The sequence below is a fragment of the Protopterus annectens genome, chromosome 13.part0, assembly GCF_019279795.1.
Source record: "Protopterus annectens isolate FY-2018-M chromosome 13.part0, PAN1.0, whole genome shotgun sequence".
NCBI lineage: Eukaryota > Metazoa > Chordata > Ceratodontiformes > Protopteridae > Protopterus > Protopterus annectens.
The window spans coordinates 423,880,270-423,903,864 of record NC_056747.1 but is presented as its reverse complement, the minus strand read 5'-3'; the positions used below and the strand labels follow the sequence as shown (position 1 = coordinate 423,903,864).

Below are 23,595 nucleotides of genomic sequence, written 5' to 3'. Positions count from 1 at the left end.
TATCCATCAAGGACATAGGTGATAAACCAGGAGTAAATCTGTGATTACCAATCCATCTGTCTAAATTACATTTGAATAGTGAAAAAGAAGTGTTTTGCTTTATGTGGAGAGGAAAGTGATTTTAAAGAAGTGGCATATTCAGTGGTACATATTTATTCCTCCAACACGTTCTGTTTATGTTAAAAAAGAGATTTATATCTCCTGAGCAGGTATTTATGCCCCACTATACTTGTGAATGTGCAGTATGTCTGAGAGGGTATGGTCTGTTGTGTCTATATGCAAGTCAGAGATTGCTTCTCAGTAGCCTGTATGATACCGAGAAGAGGGACAAGGCTTTGAAATGGTCCACGTAGTTTTTATGATCTAGGTCCTTGATTTTCTTAATAAGAAGTGTTGTGATCATTCATGTTTTTTTAAGATGTTTGGACAGGTACATACTGAATGGATATTATACGCCATGATCATCCTAATGAGTGAAGAATACAGTGGAGTGGTCACATCCCTGGACCTGGATATCATGCCTTTAGTAATACGTTGCACAGTAACTTACAGTGTTGGATACATGGTGGTTGAAGGACAGTTTCTTGTGTTCATAGGTTCCCAGGTCTCTAAATACTGAATCAATTTTCAGATGTGTGTTGTCAGTGGGATCATTACAAGGGCTTCCTGTTTGGATACTTTTTATACATTTCTTGCCATCTATTTTTAGTCCATAGTTTTGACACCAGCTCTTGGTTTGAAAAAGGCCCTCTTAGAGCATGTTGGTATCCACTGGGGAGTTTATAATGGCTTCAAGTTTACAGTTATCTGCAGACTTGTTCAGATGTAAACCTTTAACAGTAGCTTTGACTTCTGAAAACTAAATGTTAAATAAGAGTGAGCTAAGGTTTGAATCTTTGGTACACAGCTAGTGGCAGGGCTTTTGAAGAAGATAAAGCAGCCCACTCTAATTTCCTGGGTTGTACTTGTGAGCCAATTTGCTATATAAAAATTTCAAAGGGATTAACAGTTAGCTGGGATAGTTTATATAACATACCTGAGTGTTGGATGGTGGTGTATGTCTTTGTGAAGTCTAGATATGCAGAGCATACTGTGATGTGTCCTTATCCATTGCTTCAAGAACCTTGCCAAAGAAGGTAACCAGTTTAAGTAGGCAGGATCAGCCCGTGATAAATCTAAACTGGCTTGGGTTGAGAGTTTGTAGATCACATCTGTCCTTATTTATTAATCCATTGTGATCCTTTCCATAGCCTTACAGATGAGGCTTGTCAGACATATGGGTCTGTAATTTCCTGGGTGTGTTGATACCCCACCTTTGTGCAAGAGAATGACATCTGTTGTTCTGCTTTTGTCAGGAACAAAGCCTATTTGGAGGCTGACATTGAATAGCCTCTGTAAGGGGTCTGACAGATCCTGTTTCAGGCTGACCAGTAAGCAGCCCAGTATGTTGTTTGGTCCCATAGAAGCAGTATTCTTGGGCTTGGATATTGCCTTGTGGACTTGTTCATGGAAGATTTGAGGGAGGGGTGTAACGTGAGTAGGAGATCTGGGAGTGTAGGAGAATGTGGGGGTGAAGTTAGAAATAAATTTATCTGCCAGTAGTTATGAAATGTGATGTACCAATTTTATTTTTTGATAGAAATCATTTCATCTGTGAAATATGCCCCTGATAAAATTAAAATACCATATTTCTGCTGGACTACTTTTTTGCATCTTTTTCTAGTTGAACACTGTTTGGCAACCTTTTTATTTAAAGGATACTCATCTTAAGTAAGCGTTAGAGCTATTTTCTTGTTATGTATTTTACTCTAAAGGTGATGATCTTTACTTCTAAGTGATAAATAACTATAAGAGTTGGACATACAGCTAAGAGCTTTAAAGCAACTATGTCCTGGTCACAGTAAAAATGTAATAAACATAGGAATCCAGGTAATGTAGAAGCTGCCCATCACTTATGAGGATTTGTGGGTGAAGGAAAAGTCCTCCTTTTAAAACAGATTATTTGTTTTAGGTGGCTTATTGTATTACTGTTTCTTGTCTTCTGGAAGAGGTAGAAAAGTTGACATGGGGGAGCATTGTAAATAAGTTTACATGCGTTTCTAATGTACTGTTTTTGGCTGACGTCAGACTTCCTTACTGATTGTTTTAAGTAGTGTGCATATTGTATAGAAAGTAGTTGACCATGAAGAATTCCCCATGTATAAAAGAACATTGAGGTAACTAAACAGATGAGTAAAGAAAACTATTACCAGAGTATAATTTTGTAATGCTGTTTCCCCACTGCAGCGTCTTGCCAACTCTAAAGCTCACACCTCCAGGTTTGTTAGTGCCAATCTTCCATGTAACAAATTCAAGAACCGTCTTGTCAATATTATGCCATATGAGACAACGCGTGTCTGCTTGCAGCCAATCAGAGGGGTGGAGGGTTCAGACTACATTAATGCCAGCTTCATCGATGGTTACAGGTAAGCTTTAACATTTTAGTGATGGTGCATTTTATAAAATCAGTAACCTATTATAGATGTTAAGAAACTTTCTGTAATAAAGTAAGAGCAATATTTTAAGAGTTTTTTTCTAATAGAGCTTTGATGTATTTTTGCAGAATTCACATTTTGAGAATCATGGCACCTAAGTAAGAAGTCCATTCCCAGCCTTTTTTTTTTAAACTACTGTGACTTCCCATTGCATCATCAGCACTGAATTTATATATATACCCATACCAGTTTTCACTGCAAAACAACTTTAATATGTTTATTAAGAGGTCAAGAATTCTAGAATGGGCAAACAATTTATTGAAGAAATATTTTTTTTACTTCATTAGCTTTGATTCAGTTTAATATGTCAGGAATAATAAATGTGACTTTAGTTCCTATTCCCTTTCTTCATTCACTGCCAAAAAAAAAACTCACATGTAATTAGTGGAAAACCCAAGACAATACACTAGGGAAAAACACCAAGAGGAAAACCCAGGGCAGTGAACTGGAGATGTATTCTTAAATACTTCCAAAAAGTGGCAGTACACTGAACTGGAATTTAATATCCCGCAGGAAAATGCAGTTGTATAAGACCTAACATAACAGTAAATGTTCTTCTACTTACTATTGCAGTATTGTTTACTCTTGGGAAATATTTCCGTAGATAGCCTAACGTCTGGCCAGTATACCAAAGCCTTTACACCTTTATGGCATTGTACATCAGACATGTGTCCTATAAGCAAGGTGTAAGGTACATATGTAACAGACACCTAATCCTCAGAATTGAAGTGCCCCAGCAGAACCAGAGCAACCCCAGGGAAACTGTAACATGCCCAGCCAGGAAGGGAAACAGAAGGAGAGAAGGATTTAAAAGGAATCTCCTCGGCTACAAGTAAGGCAGCAGAAAATAAAAGGGGGCAGGAGGGGTGGTGGGACCGAGTACTGCTGAAGTGAGAAGTAGAACATCTACTGTTATGGTATGGTCCTTACCACTGTCATGGTATTCTTTACTATTGGGAGAGTACAAAAACTAATGGAAATTAATGGAGGAGGAAGGCAGAGAAGAGAACTCCACAAACCCATGAAGGATAGCCCTAACAAATCCTGCCCTGGCCTTGGAAAAAACATGCAACTTATAATGTTTGGTAAAAGTGTGGACAGAAGACCAAGATGGATCTGGTATTCAGACCCTTGACAAAAGCACCAGAAAATGCTACTGTCCTGGTAGAATGAACAAGTGAAAGGAAACAGAAAGTTGCTGAGATTTTCTAATGCACTTTGTCTTATCCAAGTGATATCTGAGCTGTCTATGTAAATCCAAGGTGTGTAGTACCTTCTCAGTAGAAGACTGTGGATTGGGAAAAAGGAGGAAAGAAAAAAGGAAAGGAAGGAACGCCAAAAGGGCACTTATTTGTAACAGGCTCAGTAGAAGAGTGACCTTGATGAACAGTATACAGACTAAATTTTAAGTTTTCATTCAGACTGGTGGCAAAGAAGTTCTAAGGATTAGGCATCCATACGTCACATATCTTACGCCTTGCACGTAAGGCATACATCTACCGTATAATTCTGGGAGTGTGTAAAGGCCTTGTTATACCGGCCGAATGTTAGTCTGTCCTTGATAGGGTAGCCCAAGAGTAAAAAATACTGCAACAAGGATAAGGAAGGACATCTCTGACTGCTGCTAAGTTGATAAGGAAGGACATCTCTGACTGCTGCTAAGTTAATAAGGAAGGACATCTCTGACTGCTGCTAAGTTGATAAGGAAGGACATCTCTGACTGCTGCTAAGTTGATAAGGAAGGACATCTCTGACTGCTGCTAAGTTGATAAGGAAGGACATCTCTGACTGCTGCTAAGTTGATAAGGAAGGACATCTCCGACTGCTGCTAAGTTGATAAGGAAGGACATCTCTGACTGCTGCTAAGTTGATAAGGAAGGACATCTCTGACTGCTGCTAAGTTGCTAAGGAAGGACATCTCTGACTGCTGCTAAGTTGATAAGGAAGGACATCTCTGACTGCTAAGTTGCTAAGGAAGGACATCTCTGACTGCTGCTAAGTTGATAAGGAAGGACATCTCTGACTGCTGCTAAATTATTACAGATTGTGTGCTACATGGTTGTGGTAAGAGAGTGAGTGATTCCTGTGCAAACTGCTCTATGTTCAGTGTTGTATCTCACTGTTATCATGCACATTCACCATCTTGTATGTAACAGTGTCTTTGTGTATGCAGTGTTGGAATTTTAAATGTTGCTGTAATTTTCCAAAATATTAGTAACACAGATTGTAGGAACAGATTCCAGGGACGGACAGTTGGGTGAATATACACAAGGGATACAGGTGGTGGATAGATTGGTGAATACATGCAAGAGATATATTAGGCCAGGTTTGCCACCTCTTTTTTAAAATTGTCTAGATGCTCCCCTACACTGAACCCTAATTGATATATTGAATCAACATTCCTTTCCTTTTTGAGAAATTGCAGCTTTTGGTGTTAAATTCCTTTTTTTTTTTGTATGAGAAGCATTCATCCTGTTGTTCTTAAATCAGAGAAGAGCACATAGAGCAATATCCAGCACTCTTATCACAAAACCACTTAGTCTACAAATTTCTAGCCCTGTACAACCAGCCTGCAAGGGTAGTCTGTGTAAGCACATGTTATACAGTGCAGCAGTCCTGTTGTTTCATATATTCCTTTGCATTTGTTTAGTATTAGGACTAAACAGAGTTCTGTAGCACACTTGTTCAGCATTGGCTGCATAGGTTACAGTTTGCATATGTTCGGTTGAGACCCATTTGCTAATTTTGTGATAGTAAGTAACTCAGAATAGTCTAATACTGAAAAGCTGTTCTCTTTGCATTCATTCATTTTTGTAGTGCCTTTTCCTCCTCTTCAATATAGCACCTTGTCTTGGGAAGCAAATGGGTACATGACAGAGAACAGCTCCTGGGCAGACCACTCATTCCAACACAGGACACATACTCACATGAACACATCTAAAGAGAGTGTGGAAAATTGTCAGCCCACCTACTCACATGTCTTTTAGGAAGTGGGAGAACATGGGAAACTTCAGCTAAATTCCAGATGCATACTGTGGTAATGTGCAGACTGCATAGATGTTACCCCACTTTGCTAGGAATGATCCAGAGAATCTGTGCAAAATTTCCACCTAACCTACTCATGGTTATGTGTGAAGTAGATGACATTGTCCCATTTAGTTGCGTTGCATCTTACTGATTGTTGTTTCTCTTAGAAAGTCATTGCCAGTGCTGTTTTTTGTTAATACTTTTTGTTTTATTGTTTGTATGAAGCTTTGACTGTGGGGGGTTGTGTGGTTAAGATTTTTCCAGATGTAATTTGAAGATTCATAACAAAAGCTAAATTTTTGGTGGCAGCAAGACACCTCATCACATCCCCATTTATCAAAAGGGCCAACTCATCAAAAGTTGCCCCTTTCTTCATCAATGATGTGACCGAGATTTTGCTATACTTAAGATGATGATGGGGACAATGCTCCCAACATGGGGAGTAAAGGAGCACAGCCCTGTGCAAAGTTGCTGGGGTTGTACCACTGTTATAAGGACCACTTTCAATGAAAGCAGATTTTGATCACTGGGGGTGGGTCATTTGTCTGGGAACCTTTCTGACTTACCCAAAGAAATGTGTGAAAGTAATTTCTCAGATGCTTGCAAAACTGTTGTAGACAAAGCAGCTTGTACATTAATTTCCATTTTAAGTATCAGTCCTGCTTCTTCTGTGATTACTTAAGATATCCAAATATTTTTATTCCTTCTCTTTGTAGGTACATCAGGTCATGATTCATCTTCTTTCTCTGATTCAGTTTCTTGCCTCCATCCTTTCATACACTTTTCAGTATGTGCACTCATCCTACTCTCTATAACTGCTCACTCATTTTGTTTTTAACATTTCCCATGTGCATGCTTTGTCAGTACTGCTCTCCTTTTGACATATTATGTAGTATTTTGCTTAAACATGCATGTATTATCTCCTTTTCACATCTCTGTTACTAAAAGTGGTGTTTTTTGTTGTGCCTCATTTCATTTTCTTTATTTTCTATTAAAACACTGATTTCACTTTATTTTTCTGCCTTTAGTTCTAGGAATTCCCCTGTTCATTCAGAAGTAGTCCCTCTGTTATCCTATCTCTGTGGGCATTCCCTGTAATTTTGCAATTGTGTTGAGAAGTGGAAGTATTTTGAGTTGGGATGAGCAAGTGGCACCTTGTAAACTGAATAAAAATCATGTTTGTGTGTGGGAAGTGTGTGACCCTAAAGCAAAAACTGATGTGCAAGGACCTTACTCTTTTCACAAGTATGTAACGTGATAAGGACCAGCTGCCTGATAATACTGTCAGTAGCTTTTATACATGACAGTGAATTGCACTTAGAAGAACAAAGGGGAGTAGTGCTGTTTAAAAAAAGATAAGCAATTTCTTGTACTTTGCTGGCCTTTTGGGGCCATCTTTTTTGTTTATTAATGGCCAGACTTCATGCTAATATGTGACATTGATGATGTCAACTCCACAATACTTACTATTATCAGAAAAAAAAATGTCCTTTTCACCATATTTTTTTTCTATCTTCTGTACTTGCTAATGCTGCATTTAGGTTAGTTACAGCATTGTCTGTTGTAATGTTCTGATATTCTTAGTTCTTCTGCACATGCAATATGTAAAATGGAAGTAAATATCGAGCATGTAAGCCATATACTGCTCTCCTTTGGGCTTCTAGATGCAAGTCACTGACACATATAAAACCTACTGATGGTGTAAGTATCATAGGTTCATAGGTAGGTACTAGGCTATTGGCCCTAGGGCCTATATAAGCCTAGCCAAACGGTACCCTGGCTTTGCCAACCAAGAAAATTATTTTCCTGTGCCCCTGTCAAGCAGAGCCACAGAAGTATTTCCCATCCAATCATCAAGATTTTTTTTTGAAGAGTGCTAATGAGGAGCTTTGTTTGATATAGATAGGTAGTTTGTTCCAGAGTATGGGAAGTGTCTGGGACAGGAATCTATCCCTCCAGCATGTTCTGTTTGTTGTGATGACAAGGTTTAGGTCCCTAGAGCGTGTAGCTCGGAAGGATTGGGATTTCTTTACGTGGAGCATGTCCAACAGCTCTGGGTTTGACATAGCTTTGTATGTTAGGCAGAGATTGAGTAGGCGATGTGCGACAGAGTAAAGCTGGAGTTTTTTGAGACAGTCTGCATAGGGCATCAGTTTGAGGCCGGTAATCCTCTTTGTGAGGTATTTCTGTGGCCTTTCCAGTTGTTGTAGATGTCTTGTGAGGTACATACCTAAAGAGGCATTGTACTCTATAATGGGTCTAATGAGTGATGAGTAGAGGGGAACAATGACCTCTTTTTCCTGGATGAGAAACCTTTTGTGATGAGGTGTGCCACGTAGAAGGATTTCCTGACTGCTGTGGCAATGTGATTATCAAAGGAGAGACAACTGTCCACGTGTCCCAAGGTCTCTTATCGCACTTTCGGTGTTAAGTAGATGACCGCCTATGTGGTAGTACATGGGTACAGAGTTTTTACCAAAAGGAATGACAATGCACTTTTGGCATTGAGCTTGAGGCCATGGCTTTGACACCAGGCATCTGTCTCAGTGAGGCCCTTTTGTAGGATGTCCACATTGTTAGGAGTTTTGATTATGGCCCCCTAGTTTGCAGTCATTTGCGAACTTTGTTAGCCAAAGACCTTTTGTGTTAGCCTGTACTTCAGAGAAGTAGATACCAAACAGGAGAGGACCGAGGACTGAACGCTGTGGTACTCCACTTGTCACTGGTCTGAAGTTGGATTTAGAGTCTGCTGTTTTCACAGTGTGGGTTCTGTCAGTGAGCCAGTTGGTAACCCATCTTGTGACATAGGTGTCGAAAGCCTTGTGGTAGCTCCCGTGGTCCGTGGTGGCTCCCCCTTTGTGGAGTGGGATAACTGTTGCTGTGCGCCATTTAGTGGGCACAAAACCTGAGGTAAAGCTATGATTGAACATGGTACTTAGGTTAGGTGGGGTGCCAGTTTGTTCTGTAGTTCATGTAGAATGCAGCCTTGGATGTTGTCAGGTCCCTTGGATGCTGTGTTCGTGGCTTTGGAGAGTGTGTTTTTTACCTGTGCAGCTGTGATTACAGGTACTTTGCATTCTTCCGGTATAGAGATGGACCTTTTAGGGGATGAGAGAGGGGTAAAGTTAGCACTGAACCTATCTGCCAGGATGTTGGCAATATCAGTTGGTTCTGTATATTTAGTGCCTTTGTGCTGTAACTCAGAGCAGAGCTGAGTGTGTTACCATTGAGATTCTTGACATAGCTATAGAATGCTTTATGGTTGTCTTTAGAATCAGTGGCAATTTTGTTTTCGTAACTAGCTTTGTAGGATTTTATGAGGGATCTCAGCTTCTTACTGAGGCTGACCACGGAGTTCCTCCTATCATGGGATTTTGCTCTTTTTTGCAACAGTTTCTTTCTTCTGTTGGAGAGTTTGTTTATAGCAGGGAACCACCATATTGGCTTCCTTTTTTGGAGGATAGCATCAGGTAGCATTGGGTCCTTTGAGAAGTCAGTATACTTCATTTCATAACTGGCAAGGATTCTGTACATGTGTTTGTAAAGCACAATTTTTGAGTGAATGCCAGGTCTATTAAGTGTCTTCAGGCAGTTTGGTAACCACTCACTATATTTGCTGTTCTGTTGCATTCGGTCCTTCATCCTGTCTCTTGATCATTTTACCAGTTCAGACTCAAGGGTTTTACCTGCTATGCTGATTTCCAATCTGCTATCTGAACATTTCCACCTAGGCCACTTTCTAACCAATGCTGTGCATCTTAACTCAGGTCAGTCTCCAGTGAGTTGCTTGGGGCTGGCTCTTCTCCCCCAAGTCTGTGCTGTCGCTGTAAAATGGATTACCGGTACTAACCAACCTTAATATAACAAGTTTGCTACTTCACAGGAATTTACCAATGCACAAACAGACCAGACATCTGTCTCTCCAATCCCTTTGGGTGGCTGCATAACCAATTAGAATAATGTTATCACCCAGGGTGCTACCCAGGTATCTAATCCAATGGCAAAACATTGCTCCCCTTTTATATCTTCTGGCTTCCCAGTCTGTTAAAAAATATATGGTTTAGACTTTCTTAAGAATTAATAATTTAGAGAAGAGCACAGCATCTGATGGAAATCTACAGTTCTTTAACTGGCAAACACTGCTTCCATTCTCCCAAATAAGTTTATCATAGGATTTTGCCATCCTCTTTTGTGTGTCTCAGGTCCTGTTTATGACCTTTCTTTTTGCAGTGTGTCTGGCCCTTTATATAAAAACTCTTATTTTTAGCATATATATGCCCCACACTTGATAAGAGAGATAAGAGTTTACATTGTTAACATCTTCTCCTGTATTTCAGCACACTTACCTTATTTATGCATTACCTGACTTATGAAAACAATTAACTTGCATACTACTAACCGATTCTTTTGTTTTTCACAGGCAGCAGAAAGCATACATTGCTACACAGGGACCTTTAGCCGAGACCACAGAGGATTTCTGGAGAATGTTATGGGAAAATAATTCTACTATCGTCGTCATGTTAACAAAGTTACGAGAAATGGGAAGGGTAGGTGTCTTGTGTTAACGACAAAACAAATTAAAATAATAGAAAAATATTTTCCTTCTGTGAAAATTAATTTGTTCTATTTAATGAAGCGTACCATTCTTAGCAAGTTATGTCACCACTGCTCTTTTCTTGGCAAGTGTAGAGTTGCAGCCTCTGTTTACTTTTGGAAAGCATTAGTTTGCAGTGTTCTGTCTTCCACACCAAACGTAATAGTTCATTTCTCTCTCTGTCACTTACATTAAAGGTCATGGTATATGTATCAGTTTGTATCACAAGCTTTAAGCTTGGCATTAAATACTTCTATTCCATCAATAAAAAAACAGGGCAGTGCTTTGCACGAAGGCAAAAAGGACACACAATACCTACAGACCTGCAGTTTTTATTTTGTTCTATAAGGACCTGTGAGGATAGGGGTGGAGATGTTCGTGGAAGATGATGGAGGAAGAGCAAGTGCACTTTTAATTTACAGCAGCAATTAGGTAATCAGCAACTACAGCTATCAAAATGACAATAAAATATTAATTGCACACAAAAATTGTTTACTCACTTTAACTGATGTTCATGATAAGGATCACTGCTGCAGCATAATTCTTTATTCATGGCACTTTGTGGAAGGGGGATATTTTACCTTCAGGCCTTAGTTCCAGAGAGTTTGGACAGTTCCAAAGCAGAGCTGAACCCCAGCCCCCACCTTGGATGTTAAGCTAAAGAACGGCTCTTGTCATTTTCATTTTGTGACTTTTGCTTCCCATGGCTACCAGTGCAAACTGGGTCCGTTGTGCTGCATCCTGATCTGAAGATGAACTGCTCATCTCCAATCTTACTTTTTACTGTTCTGCATATTTGTCAGCCACCCTTTCCTGAACTTACGTGCAGTGTGACAGGAGTTTGATACCTCTGTACCACCCACAGTTGTGGTTGTCCCCTTTGCTCTTATGCATTGGCACTAGTATATGTACACTGGATGTTTGAAGCGAGACAGATAGCTGAGAAGAAGCTAGAGGTGAGCATAGCTCTCAACTGTCCAGATTTTTGCAGAATGTCCAGATTGCTGACTCATATTTTTGGTCCGTTTCTCATAAAATTGTAGTTTTCTGCCACATCACTGACAAGTCATTGCGGACTGATTTCAGAAAATAATGGTAAACATTCAATTTTCACACTTCATATCCTTCAGAATGTTCATGCTAATGCAAATGGAGATGAGGAAAGAGGCCAATTGGGCATTCCTAGATTTGAAGAAAGCATATGACAAGGTAGCAAGAAAAGTGATTTGGGCAGTCCTTTAGTGGTTTGAAGCCCCAAAAACATTGATATAATTAGCGCAGATTATGTACAAGGACCCAGACACCTGAGTACAAACAGTGTTCTCAATGGGAGTTGGTGTGCTTGAGGGTTTAGCTCTGAGACCACTTCTGTTCATACTGGTGACAAACTACATTAGCAAACAGGTCAGAGACAAAGTTGCCATGTACAGATGATATGTAAGGCAAATGGGATGAAACCGAGTACAGATGAGACAGTTGTAATGGCAGCAAATGGGGGAAATCAGAAGAGGTTAAGAACTGGGTTAGAAGGGAAAATAGAGCAAGTTAGTTAGCAGCTTCAAGTATCTGGGAGGGGTGGTTGAGGAGAAGGGAAGTCTGAACGAGGAGGTCAAAGTTAGAGCCAGAGGGGCTACAGCCAACTGGCATTGAGTATCAGGAGTAGTGTATGACAGAAGAAAAGTAAGGTATACAAAACAGTGGTGTGACCAGTAGTACTGTATGATACAGAAACCTAGGTAGTAAAGACAGAACAGCTGAGGAAGCTAGAGGTAATGAAGTGCATGAGACTGGTGGGACAGATGAAGAAATGATGACATCAGAGAACCAAATGTAGCTACAATTGCAGTGAAGGTCAAAGAAAAAATATTACGGTGGTTTGGGCACGTGAAGAAAGTTTGGGACAGACAGGAAGAAGGCAAGAGGAAACAAGGGCATTCAGCAAAGAGGTAGATGGATTGTGTAAGAGAAAACCTGTGACAATCAGGCATGTCTGTCGAAGAAGGTGGATGAGCAGTATTGAATCAAGGGAGAGATGGCAACAGTTGACCCCATGTAGAAAATAGAGAGGGGAGGGTTAATGATGTCTGCCAGTGATTGACTGTCATCCAGGAAGCCGTGTGGTTTTTATAGATTGGGGGTCATAAAGTCCCAGTAGCAGCCTGAGTGATCAGAAACCCCTGAAATACCAGCCCCGTTGACATTTGTATTGTCGCAGTTGCTCATTGCCTCGTATAGTGCATGTATTTGGTGGATGTTCCTTCCTGACCTTTACACAGCATTTCTGTTATGAGGACATCAGACCAGAAGCCAAAGTAGCTACAATTGCAGAGAAGGTCAAAGAGAAAATATTACGGTGATTTGGGCACATGTGCAGAAAAGTAGATGACAATCTGGTGGAGAAAGTTTGGGACAGACAGGAAGAAGGCAAGAGGAAACAAGGGCATTCAGCAGAGAGGTGGATGGGTTGTGTGAGAGAAGACGTGCAACAGTCAAGCTTGTCTGTCAAAGAAGGTAAGAGAGTGGCATTGAATTGAAAGAGATGGCAACAGTTGACACAACACCCTGAACCCATGTAGAAAATGGGGGGGGGGGGTTGATAATGGCTGCCAATGATCAACTGTTATCCAGGAAGCCTTGGGGTGTTTATGCTCCCCTCTGTATGAAGTCCCCAATAGCAGCCTGAGGGATCAGAAATCATAACGTGCCAGGCCCCTTTGACAATTGCATTTTCACACTTGCTCATTGCCTTGTCTAGTGCATTTTTGGTACACGTGCCTCTGTTAGGAGTCAGCCTTACAGCAGATTAACATCCCTTTCTCCTTGTAGAATGAGCAATAGGATGCTCACTCCCACCCTTCTGTATCAGCAGAACTGTGGCTGCTAGTTGAACCCAAATTACCTGGGTCAGAAGCAAGGCTTTATCCTTATGTGCCACTGAGCTATCTTTAGTTCTTTCTCATTTTTTTATTTTTTTTTTTTACAAAAAGAAACACTTGGTTGTCTTGACTGTGAACCTTTCCATAGTTCTCTTTCAGGTGACTTCCAGAAAACAGTAAATATCCAGTTTGGAAGTCATGTTTATGTTTTGCTGATATTCAGATTGTGTTGTACTTAAGCATAGTCTGTTTTAGAAGATATTTGTTTTTGGAGTGTCATGAAATCTATGAAAAAGATAGCTTGTAAAAGTCAGATTCTACCAAAGGATCATGATTTTTAGTGTTTGGTCTGTGTGGAAGAGCCCCTTATCTTGTACAGTCTATACTGCATTTAATAAAAAAGGCCATGTGTCACTAGGCCCACAGACTTCTTGCCTTCTTGCAGCATAAAAAGCTTCTGGCACTAGGGGTGTCTGCAGCTTCCCCCAGAAATGTTTGACCAATAGCTTTGGTCTTTAAAAAAAATCTTTCAAGAAAGAAACCTGGTATAGAAAAATGGAAGAAAAAGTTAATCAGAGAACCCTCAGGAAGGTAGCATTGCATCTCACTGGCTCCACATCTCTGCAGAGGCCAGAAGATGTCAGCCCCACTTAGTCATTGCTTCACTTGACATCAGTCTGTCACCTGTTACAATGTATTTGCCCATTTTAGCTGTTGGCAACCAGTGGGATAATCTTTTGTGGTCCTGTATAGGCCTCAGCATTTATTGCTACACTGACAAGACCAGGGGTTCCCAGCTGCCTGCTACTGACATCAGTTAAGTGCAGTTTGTTTGCATCACAGAATCAGCTGTACTCACAGGACATCCTGATGGTTTTGGTTCATGCAGCACCAGAAGATCCAACTATTACTTCACTTACCAGTCAAATACAGAAATAATAGCCCTTCCTGTCACTGTAGGAAAGGACATCTGAGGATTTGATTTATTGATTTATTTATTTATTTGAATTTAACCAGGATAGAGCACTGATTTATAAATGACCGATTTCAGTATCAGCCCAGGATAAAAAAAAAAAAAAAAACAGTAGCAACAAAAAATGAGAACAACGTAATGTGTAGTATTTGATGAACATATGTAAATAGTTACTGATAAATGGTTTTAATGCAATGACAGTATTCCCTCTGTACCAGTTTAGAAGCTGTCATGCCTTCAGGCCCTTGGCAGCTGGTGGGGGGAGTATCTGTATTTGTCAGAAGCACCATCACCTCATGTCAAAGTATTCATGACCCTCCCGTAGATCCAACTCACCCTTAACAAATCCAGCTATTCATTTCTATGTACAGATCCCTATCAGTGTCACACAAAATTCATGGAAATGACATTAATACCATTAAGGGGTTAAATATCAAACCAAATACTTTTTTGCTAGGGGGACTTAATGGTACCACCCCACCACCAGTACTAAATGAGACCATCTTTATGGACTTTTCCAGGGAAACCTACTTCAGTTTATAGAAGACCTACCCAAAATTCTCAAAGATTCCCTGTAAATGGTCCCAGTGTCGGCCTCATTAACTTCCAGTTTTTGCCTGCTTTTAAACAGCTGCATGGAAATGTCTGTACCCATCTGCAGTAAATGGTAAATTGAGGAGTAAGCCTCTGTAGTGGAGACCCTATATTAATAATATGGGAAAATCTACTTCACTTTATAGAAGACTTGCACAAAATTCTCAAAAAATTACTCGCAAATGGACTCAGTGAGAGTGCTGCCACATTCACCTCCAGTTCTTACCGGCATCTAAACAGCTGCATAGAAAAGCCTGTAACTGTTTGCCCTGAGTATAGTGGTAAATTCAGGAATAAGGCTCTGTAGCAGAGCGCTGATATTTAACTGTGCAACCAAAGAAGGGAAATAATGAAAGGTTGTAATAAATCCCCATCCCCTACATCAAGACCACACTGAAACATGCAAACAAGGAACTTAAGAACACTGATATTATTTTATTTATTTATTTTATTTTAACATTATTTTACCAGGATAAATCCAACTGGACACAAAGTGTCCGTTTTCAGTGGAGTCCTGGGGAGAAAAGCTCCAAGGACATTAACAGAGTACATACATGGTTTAGATAACAATAAAAAACTGGTATACAAGGTAAGAGAAACAAAGAAATGCAAGAATTGTATTTATTTATTTATTTTATTTTTCATTTGTTGATCGGGATAGTCTAATTGGATTTATGTCCATTTTCAGTAGAGTCCCGGGGAGATAAGCTCCAAGAGACTCCTAGACTACTAACATACAGGTACTAGTTATTATACAGTTAAATACCACAAATTTTAAACAGTTCAGGAATCTTCACAGTTTATGCAAAAACATGTTACAAGCATTAGATAAGATATTTTAGACTTTATGTACAAGACTTCATTAGTAACTAGAAAGTGATTGTTAAACAAATGCATACTTCAAGTTTCAACAGTTCAGCAATGCTCACAGTTTAAACAATACTTGTTGCCTGCCTTAGGTAGGATGCGTTAGAATTATATGCAGAAGAATTTAAATAGATATTTTAAATTATCTCTATTAGAATAAGATATGTTTTTGCCAAGGATAGGCCTTGATTTACAAGACACAGATAGAGCAGGAATTAGGTCTTAAGAGAATGTATTTGGGATATAGTATGATATTAGTCTGGATTTGTACAGGGACATAAGCAATGGGTTTTAAGATAGAGTTTCAGATTGTGTTTAAAAAGTGTAAATGAAGACAGTGATGTAAGTTCATGGGGGTGTTGGTTCCAATACTTTCCAACTGCATTTGAGAAGAGAACATCTCCTGCCATTTTATTAGATTTGCATGTTGATACAAGTAGTTTATTAGATGAGCGTAAAGTTGAAAGTTTCTTATATTGGGTAATGAGACTAGCAAGTATTGGGGTATTGGTAGGTTGGAAAAGGGTTTTGTGCACAATGGTGAGTTGTTTAAAGTGAATCTGATTCAGAAGCTCTAACCAGCCTAATTGTTTCAGATTATGGCAGTGATGGGTCCTAAAGGAGGAAGCAGTAGCAAATCTGGCAATGCTATTGTAAGAGCTGGCTGGCTTGTTAAGGTTATTTTTGATAAGTTAGTATGTATGGAATAAGCATAAAGACGTGTGGAGATAAGGTGGAAATAGGCAATAGTGGTTCTGGCTAATGGGGACAGAAAGGGTTTTATCCTATAGAGGGAGCCTAGTTTCCTGTTGACAGTTTTTATGGTATTGTTGATATGGGTTTCAAAGTTCAGGTTGTTAATGGTTACCCCTAGAAGTTTAGTTGTTGGATTGGGAGATATGAGTGTACCATTACTGGATAAGACTGAAAAGTTCATTGGGAGTGATTTACGGGTAGGAGTGAAGAGGAGGAGTTTGTTTTTTTGGGGGTTCAAGAGGAGCCAGCATTGTAAAAAACTATTTTCTGTTTTACTGAACATTGTCTGAGTTAGAGTCTGTAGTTGGGATTGAGATTTAGTTGAGCAGATTATTGTCGAATCATCTGCGTATTGTACACAGTTAGTTAAAGGAATAGCTAGGTTGAGGTCATTGATAAATATTGAGAAAAGGAGGGTGCCCAATATAGAGCCCTGAGTAACACCTAGGGTAACTGGGAGATGGGATGAGAGGTTGTTGTCCCATAGCACTGCCTGCTGTCTATTATCAAGGTAGGACTGGAATCATTTTATAGTCTTTGTGTCCAGAGAGAAGGATTTTAGAATATTGAGAAGTAAGTGGTTGACCATGTTGAATGCTTTTGAAAGGTCGATGAAAAGTGCCGAAGAGAGAAGATTGTTGTTATGGTTTTTATTGATGCTGTCAGTGAAGGATAGGAGTGCGGTTGTTGTACTGTGGAAAGTCCTGAAGCCATGTTGAGATTTGGCCAGAGTAACTGTCTGTGGATGCACTTTTCCATTATTTTAGCTAATGGGGAAAGTAGAGCTATGGAACGATAGTTAGAATATTCTCTGGAGTTTCCACCCTTGTGTAGGGGGATAAAATATGAGATTTTCCAGATGGTTGGAATAGTGCTTTCTTGTATGGTTCTATTTATCAGCAATTATACAGGATAAGCTATGACTTTGGCTGTATTTGCAGGTATTCAGCAGGTAGTTGGTCAGCTGAGGGGGTAGTAGGTTTTAGTTTACTTAAGAGGTTGCAGATGAGGGAAGTTGACAGGTTGCAGGTTTAGAGTTGGGAGAGAGTTAGTAGTATTGGTTGGAAGAGCAGAGCTATCGGCTGTTAGTTGATTAGCAAGTATTTGGATGGTCTCAGTGAAGAAGGTATTAAAAGCATTGGCAGTTTGCTTTGGATTGTCTGAATTTGATCCTATAGGGGGTGTTGCGGATTGGCTTGGTTGAAGTAGTCTGTTTATGCTAGCCCAGAACTTTTGTGGATTATTTTGGTTGGTCTGTTGGAGGTGGAAGTAAAAGTTTTATTTATCTTCGAGTATAGCTTTCTTAGTCGCATTTCTTTTTTGCCTGAATTGTTGTTGGTCTATGGGGTTTTTAGTTGTTCTCTATAGTGCCCAAACTTTATTTCTATGTTGAATTTTCTGCCTGGTTTTCTTTGTAAGCCATGGGGTGGGTTTAGATTTAATTTTGATGAAACGCTTTGGTGCATGGTGGTTAAGGATCGCTAAGAATTTTGAGTTAAAGTAGTTTGTTGCTTTGTCAAGTCGGAGGTATTTTATAGGTGGCCAATCACATTCTTTTAGTTCAGCTTGGAAGTTATTGGGGTTAAAGTTTCTGTTGCTTCTTATTGTTTTATAAATGGTTGGGTTGTGTGAGCTCGACCTTTGCCTGATTATGTAAGTGAGTGAATGGTCACTTACATTGTCAGGGAGGGTCCCTACATTATAGAGCTGTTGGCGATTATTTATTAGAATCCAGTCTAGGTTGGATTCTTTGTTATTGGGTTTATTAATTCTGGTTGGGGAGTTAATTGTTTGTGAGAAGCCATTAAGGTTAATATGGGAGGTTGGTGATTCAGTAAAGCAGTCCTTCCAGTCTATATTAAAGTTTCCAAGAATTATTGTCTCTTGGGGAATTTTTGTGGAGAGTTAAGCAAGGATACCTTCCAGAGTGGTGATGTTACCAGGGGGCAAGTAGATACATATTATATTTAGGGATTTGCTGGGATTAAGTTGAAGTTTGTTGCTACTGATTTCTGCATTATTTTCAGAAGAGGAACCAAGATCTAGTATAGATATTTTTAGCCCTTCTTTATAGAGGATAGCAACACCTCCCTCCTTTTTTACTTTCCGGTCTTGTCTCAAGATGTTGTACCCAAATTAGTTAAACTGCACTGGTTAGAATTTCCAAACCTCCTACACTACCACCAACTTATCATAGCCCATCAAATTCTTTTTCATCCGGGGAAGAGCCCTGCCCTAGCTGACATACCAAACTTTCACAACCCCAAAAGGGAACTACGTTCATGTAAGAAAAACCTGATTGAAATCAACCCATGCAATAACAGCACTGGGGAGGCCCAATAAGATGCTCAGGAGTAAAACCCCTATTTGCAATATTTACAAAAAAAAAAAAAGTACACATCAGGTGAGTATATCAGGTGAGAATATAATGTATGCAATGGAGGCATACAGCGGGTCACTTATATGGAGTAGTGGGTCTTCAAGGGGGGGTCTTTGCAGTTGCAGAGAGGGTTAGCATAAATGTGTGAATTAAGAAGGTCCTTGAAGAAGTTCATGTGGGAGGGTGTTCCATACTTTAGCAACATCATAAGAGAATAGGGCCTCCCCAGCGCTGTTAAGAATTTGATGGGGTATGATCAGTTGGTGGTAGCATAGGAGATTTGGAAATTCTAACCATTGCAGTTTAATTAGGGATTGGCAGTGGTGGGAATGTGATCAATTATTGGAAGCGAACTTAGCTATTTTATTGTAGCATGTGGAGAGTTTGTTCGGGTTAGTTTTGTTAATGTTGGTGAGGATTGGAGAGGCATATAGTAGTGTTGATAAGAGATGAGTTCTGGCTATTGTTGTTCTAGTCTGAAGGTTATTGTTGTTCTAGTTTCGGGGGTTAGGAGTAGTATGCAACGATATAGGCAACCAAGTTTTTTATGGACTTTAGAGATAGTTTGGGATACGTGCTTGTTGAATTTAAGTTGTTGATCAGTAGTGATGCCTAAGAGTTTGGCCTCAGTTACTTGAGTGATGAGGGTGCCATTGGTTGACATGATGGTAAAGGTGGCGGAGGAGTGATTGATTGGGTGGAATAGTATTAGTGTGGGGTTTAGTATTAGTTGGTAGTTGTTTAGCCAGTTCTCTACCTCAGTGAAGGATTCCAGGGCTTTACTTTGTAGTAATTGGATGTTTGGTGCTGAGCAGATTAGAGTGGTGTCATCCGCATACTGGACGATGCTGGCTTTAGTGGTAGCTAGGTGGAGATTATTTGTAAATATGTTGAAGAGAAGGGGACCAAGGATTGAACCTTGTGGAACACCGCATGTGACAGGGAGTGGGGGGGATAGGGAGTTGTCCCATTTGACAGATTGTGACTGGTTGTTTAGGTAACTGTTAAACCATTTTAGGGTGGAGTCATCGAGGTTGAGTTCTGCTAGGCAGGTGAGGAGTTTGCTATGGGGAACTGTATCAAATGCCTTGGACAGGTCTAAGAAGGTGGCAGAGACCAGCTTCCCTTGGCTCCTATGCGAGTTTATGGTATTGGAGAAGTTAATTAGAACAATGTTGGTGCTATGGGAAGGTCTGAATCCATGTTGGGTTTTAGTTAGAAGGTTGTTAGTTAACAGATGGGTAAGGATTTGGTGGTGGATACATTTTTCTAGAATTTTTGAGAGGGGTGATAGGATAGCAATGGGACGGTAGTTGGAGAGGTCAGTAGATGGACCTCCCTTGTGGAGGGGGATGATATATGAGGTTTTCCATAATGAAGGAATGGGATGCAAGGAGATAGATCTGTTAATGAGTAGGGAGATGGGGTAGGCAATGGTCTTGGATGCAATTTGGAGATATTGAGCTGGGAGATTGTCGGCAATTAGGGTGGTAGGTTTGAGTTTAGCGAAGAGATTTTGAATGGTTGTAGTTGGAACTGGGTTAAAAGTGAAGGGGGTGGAGTTAGTCTGGTAGTTTAAGGGTTGATGTTGGGTCATGGGTGATATAGCACTTACCAGGTTCAGTATTGAAGAGGTAAAGTAGTTATTAAAACTAGAGGCTATGTGTGGATCAGTACCTGTGATATCTGGGGGTGGTGTGGTGGCTTTACCAGGCTGGAGGATGTTGTTCACTGCAGCCCAGAATTTCTGTGGGTTGTTGTTATGTTTACTTTGTAGGGAAATATAGTAGTGTTTCTTGTCCAACCTAACCTGCTTTTTTTGCTTTATTTCTGAGCTCAGCAAAGCTTTACCTAGTTACGAGAGTTTTGTATTTTTGCCAAGTTACCCAAGCTTTGTCTCTAGTCTTGAGTAAGATTTATGTGGCTTTGTTTAACCAGGGGGCAGGGTTACTTCACAATCTTGTAGTTTTTAGTGGGGCTAGTTGGTTTAAAATCTCTAGGAATTTGGCATTAAAGTATCCTACTGCATTATCCAGGGGAAGGGTTTTTATGGGAGCCCAGTCACAGGATTTTAGGGCTTCTGAGAATTGTCCTGGGGAAAAGTTTTTTTGGGAACGGATTTGTAAGAGAGCGGGGGTGTTAGTAGATTTTATTTTGTGCCGAAGGAGAAAGGTTGAGTTATAGAAACCGAGGGAGTCAGGTAGTATTCCAGATAGGTGGGCAGTATTGGGCTGGTTAGTCAGGATCCAGTCTAAGGTTGATTCTCGTTTGGTGGTTTTGTCAATTCTTGTGGGTGAGTATATGAGTTGTATGAAATTGTATAGGTTTATGTGGTTGGTGGCTATGGATGAGTGTATAGTGTTCCGGTCTATGTTGACATCACCTAGGAGTAAAGTTTCTTGGGACAGGGAGTGGGAAGCCCAGTGGAGTATAGATTCTAGTGTCTTAAGGTCGTCTCCTGGTGGCATATAGATGCTGAGTAGATGTAGTTGTTTGTGTTGGTTTAGTAGGATTTTGGTGAATAGGGTCTCAGCAGTGTTAAAATCTGGGGTTTCTTTTTAAGGAGTGGACTTTTAAATTGGATTTGTAAAGAAGGGCAATGCCACCACCTTTTCTGTGAGGTCTATCAACTCTTAATATGTTGAAGCCAGGTGGAGTTATGGAGTTATCTTTAATGTGAGGTTTAAGCCATGTTTCTGTAATTACTATAATGTCTGGGTTGTATACAGAGATAATTCCACATAACTGTTCTATTTTATTTATGATACTGCGAATGTTTGGGTTTAGAATGAGTAAATCAGTGGGTTTATGCTTTAATGGGAGGTTGGGGTTGGTATGGGTGTTGTATGTTGGGACAAGGTTGGGGTGGATATCGCCTCCTAGTTGGGCTGCAATGCTGGTAATGGTTTTAAGGTAGAATACAGTTAGGAAGTGGTGTTTGAGGCTGAGGTATTTTTTTGGATTGTGAGGTGTAATGGATAGGAGAGATGAGTTGAAAAATTAAAAGGGTAAAGGATAATTGGTTGTGCGTTTGCAGGTATGAAGGCATGGTTTCTGGTGTATGGTAGGGTGGGGGATTTGATACAGTGCATAGTGTTAAGTGGATGGTGATAAGTAGTAATGAAGGAGAAAAAGTAAAGATGGATAGGGAAGGCAAAAGTAATGGGATTATATGGTTGTGGGAGTGTGGTGTTGGTGACATGGTGATTGAGTTATCTGTGTTGGAAGACTGTGGATGGCTGTAGAAGGAGAGAGGTAGTATGCAGTTTTGTGGTTTATTGGAATAAAGGTTGTGGTGGGTTTAATGGAGTGAGGGTGCAATTTAATTTTACTAATATGCAGTATAGTATATCCATAAAGTAGAAGTTTTTTTTTTTTCTATAGTCTATTCACATACAATTATATTACTAACTTATACAACATGAACAGAACTGTGCCCTAAGCAATCTATCCTAACAATTCACAGGAAAAAACTACAGCAGATCCAGTACCAAGTTATGCAATAAATATAAAATAGCAAAAACTGTCAAGCAAAAATACAAAAGCATGTAATCAAATATGTCAATTCCGATAGAGTGAAAAACTCTAAAACTCCACTGCGATAGTCACAAGTCACTGACCCCAAAATAATGATAAAAATTACACAAACTGCTCACAAAAATGACCATTAGGCCTGCATCCATCAGGATATACAACACATCGGACTGGACCTAAAGCTTCGTAAACCAACTTACCCCAGACAAACGGTACCCTGATAAAAAGTCCCTCACGCACAAAAGTTGAAAACTAGTACACTAAAAACACAGTTTTCACATCGGTTCCTAGAAGTGTAACTTTTCAGAAACCTTTGCCTGAAATAAACTGTAGGTTTATTTAGATGTAGGTGGATGAGACCAGCAGGTCTTTTTCAGTACAGCTGCAACTTCCCTTGGGCAGCTTCCTTCAATGTCCTGCACCTGAAGACTTCACATCTCCATTGAGAGCATTTAAGCATGCAGAAAAAAACATTAGATATAGCATTCGTTGCAAAAGTCTGAAAAAAAATGTCCAGATACTGTGATAATAAGCTAGCAACCAATGCTGCTTACCAGTTCTGTGTCCCAATGATATGAATAAACAATATTTCTTCGATGATACAGTTCAACGGAGAAACCGCCAAACAGTTTAGATCTTCTAGGAACCAGGAGCAACCTGCGCAACCAAATATCCAGTGTGGGTCACAGCTTAGTCCGTGGTAAGGTAAATCGATGATACAAACCAACGGGAAAACCGCCAACCCATTCAGATCTTCAAAGAACCAGGAGCAAGTGCAACCGCACTTTACAGCGCAACCAAATACCCAATGTGGGTCACAGTTTACTACGTGGTCAGACAAATCTGGAGTACTTGTTAAAGAAAAATTGTTCCAACAACGAAGTAGAGCTAATGGCTGTTCAGCCAGAGGTTAGACAAAAGTGCAAAACTGCGTTGTGCAACACCTTTCAGCCTCTCCAAAAACGAACAATAAATGAGACCAGGAAGCACAGTGTGAAACAATTCTTAATACTGTGCCAGCATACAATAATCACGGATGAAGCACACAGGAACTATTCAGCTCAAAAATATAAAGTTCCTCAATCATAAATAAATAATGTAGCCCTGAAGCACAGTATAAGGCAAGTCTTGACACAGTACAAGCATAAGGTACTCACGAAAAAAGCAAAAACGAGTTGTTCAGCTCAAGAGTACAGGGTTCCTCATTCACAACGGTTTAACATCAATCCTTGAAAACTATGGTCGATTATCATGTATTCCATTTTCTGGCAATGCAAGGCATCAAGTACCCGAGTCAAAACAACAGAGCTGGATCTTGCTCAGTTAAACCGGAGACCATGCATTAACTCCCCAACTGCCTCGGAGAGGGCCCCTTCGTTTTTCACCTTCTAACTTTACAGTTTATATTAATATCTCACATCAGTACGAACAAAAGTTAAATTGTTGAATGTTTTGATCTG

The 23,595-nt window shown here is 40.0% G+C and overlaps 1 protein-coding gene across 32 annotated transcripts in view; it reads left to right on the top strand.

The window, feature by feature from the left end:
• The window catches only part of LOC122787386 (receptor-type tyrosine-protein phosphatase S-like), a 3,272,784-nt gene that overhangs the window by 3,165,608 nt on the left and 83,581 nt on the right, over positions 1-23,595 (top strand). For all 32 annotated transcript variants that reach the window (XM_044054059.1, XM_044054057.1, XM_044054056.1 and 29 more), the window contains 2 exons: positions 2,287-2,465; positions 9,982-10,108. In XM_044054059.1, coding sequence (XP_043909994.1) covers positions 2,287-2,465; positions 9,982-10,108 — 306 coding nt within the window. The remainder of the gene's footprint in view (positions 1-2,286; positions 2,466-9,981; positions 10,109-23,595) is intronic.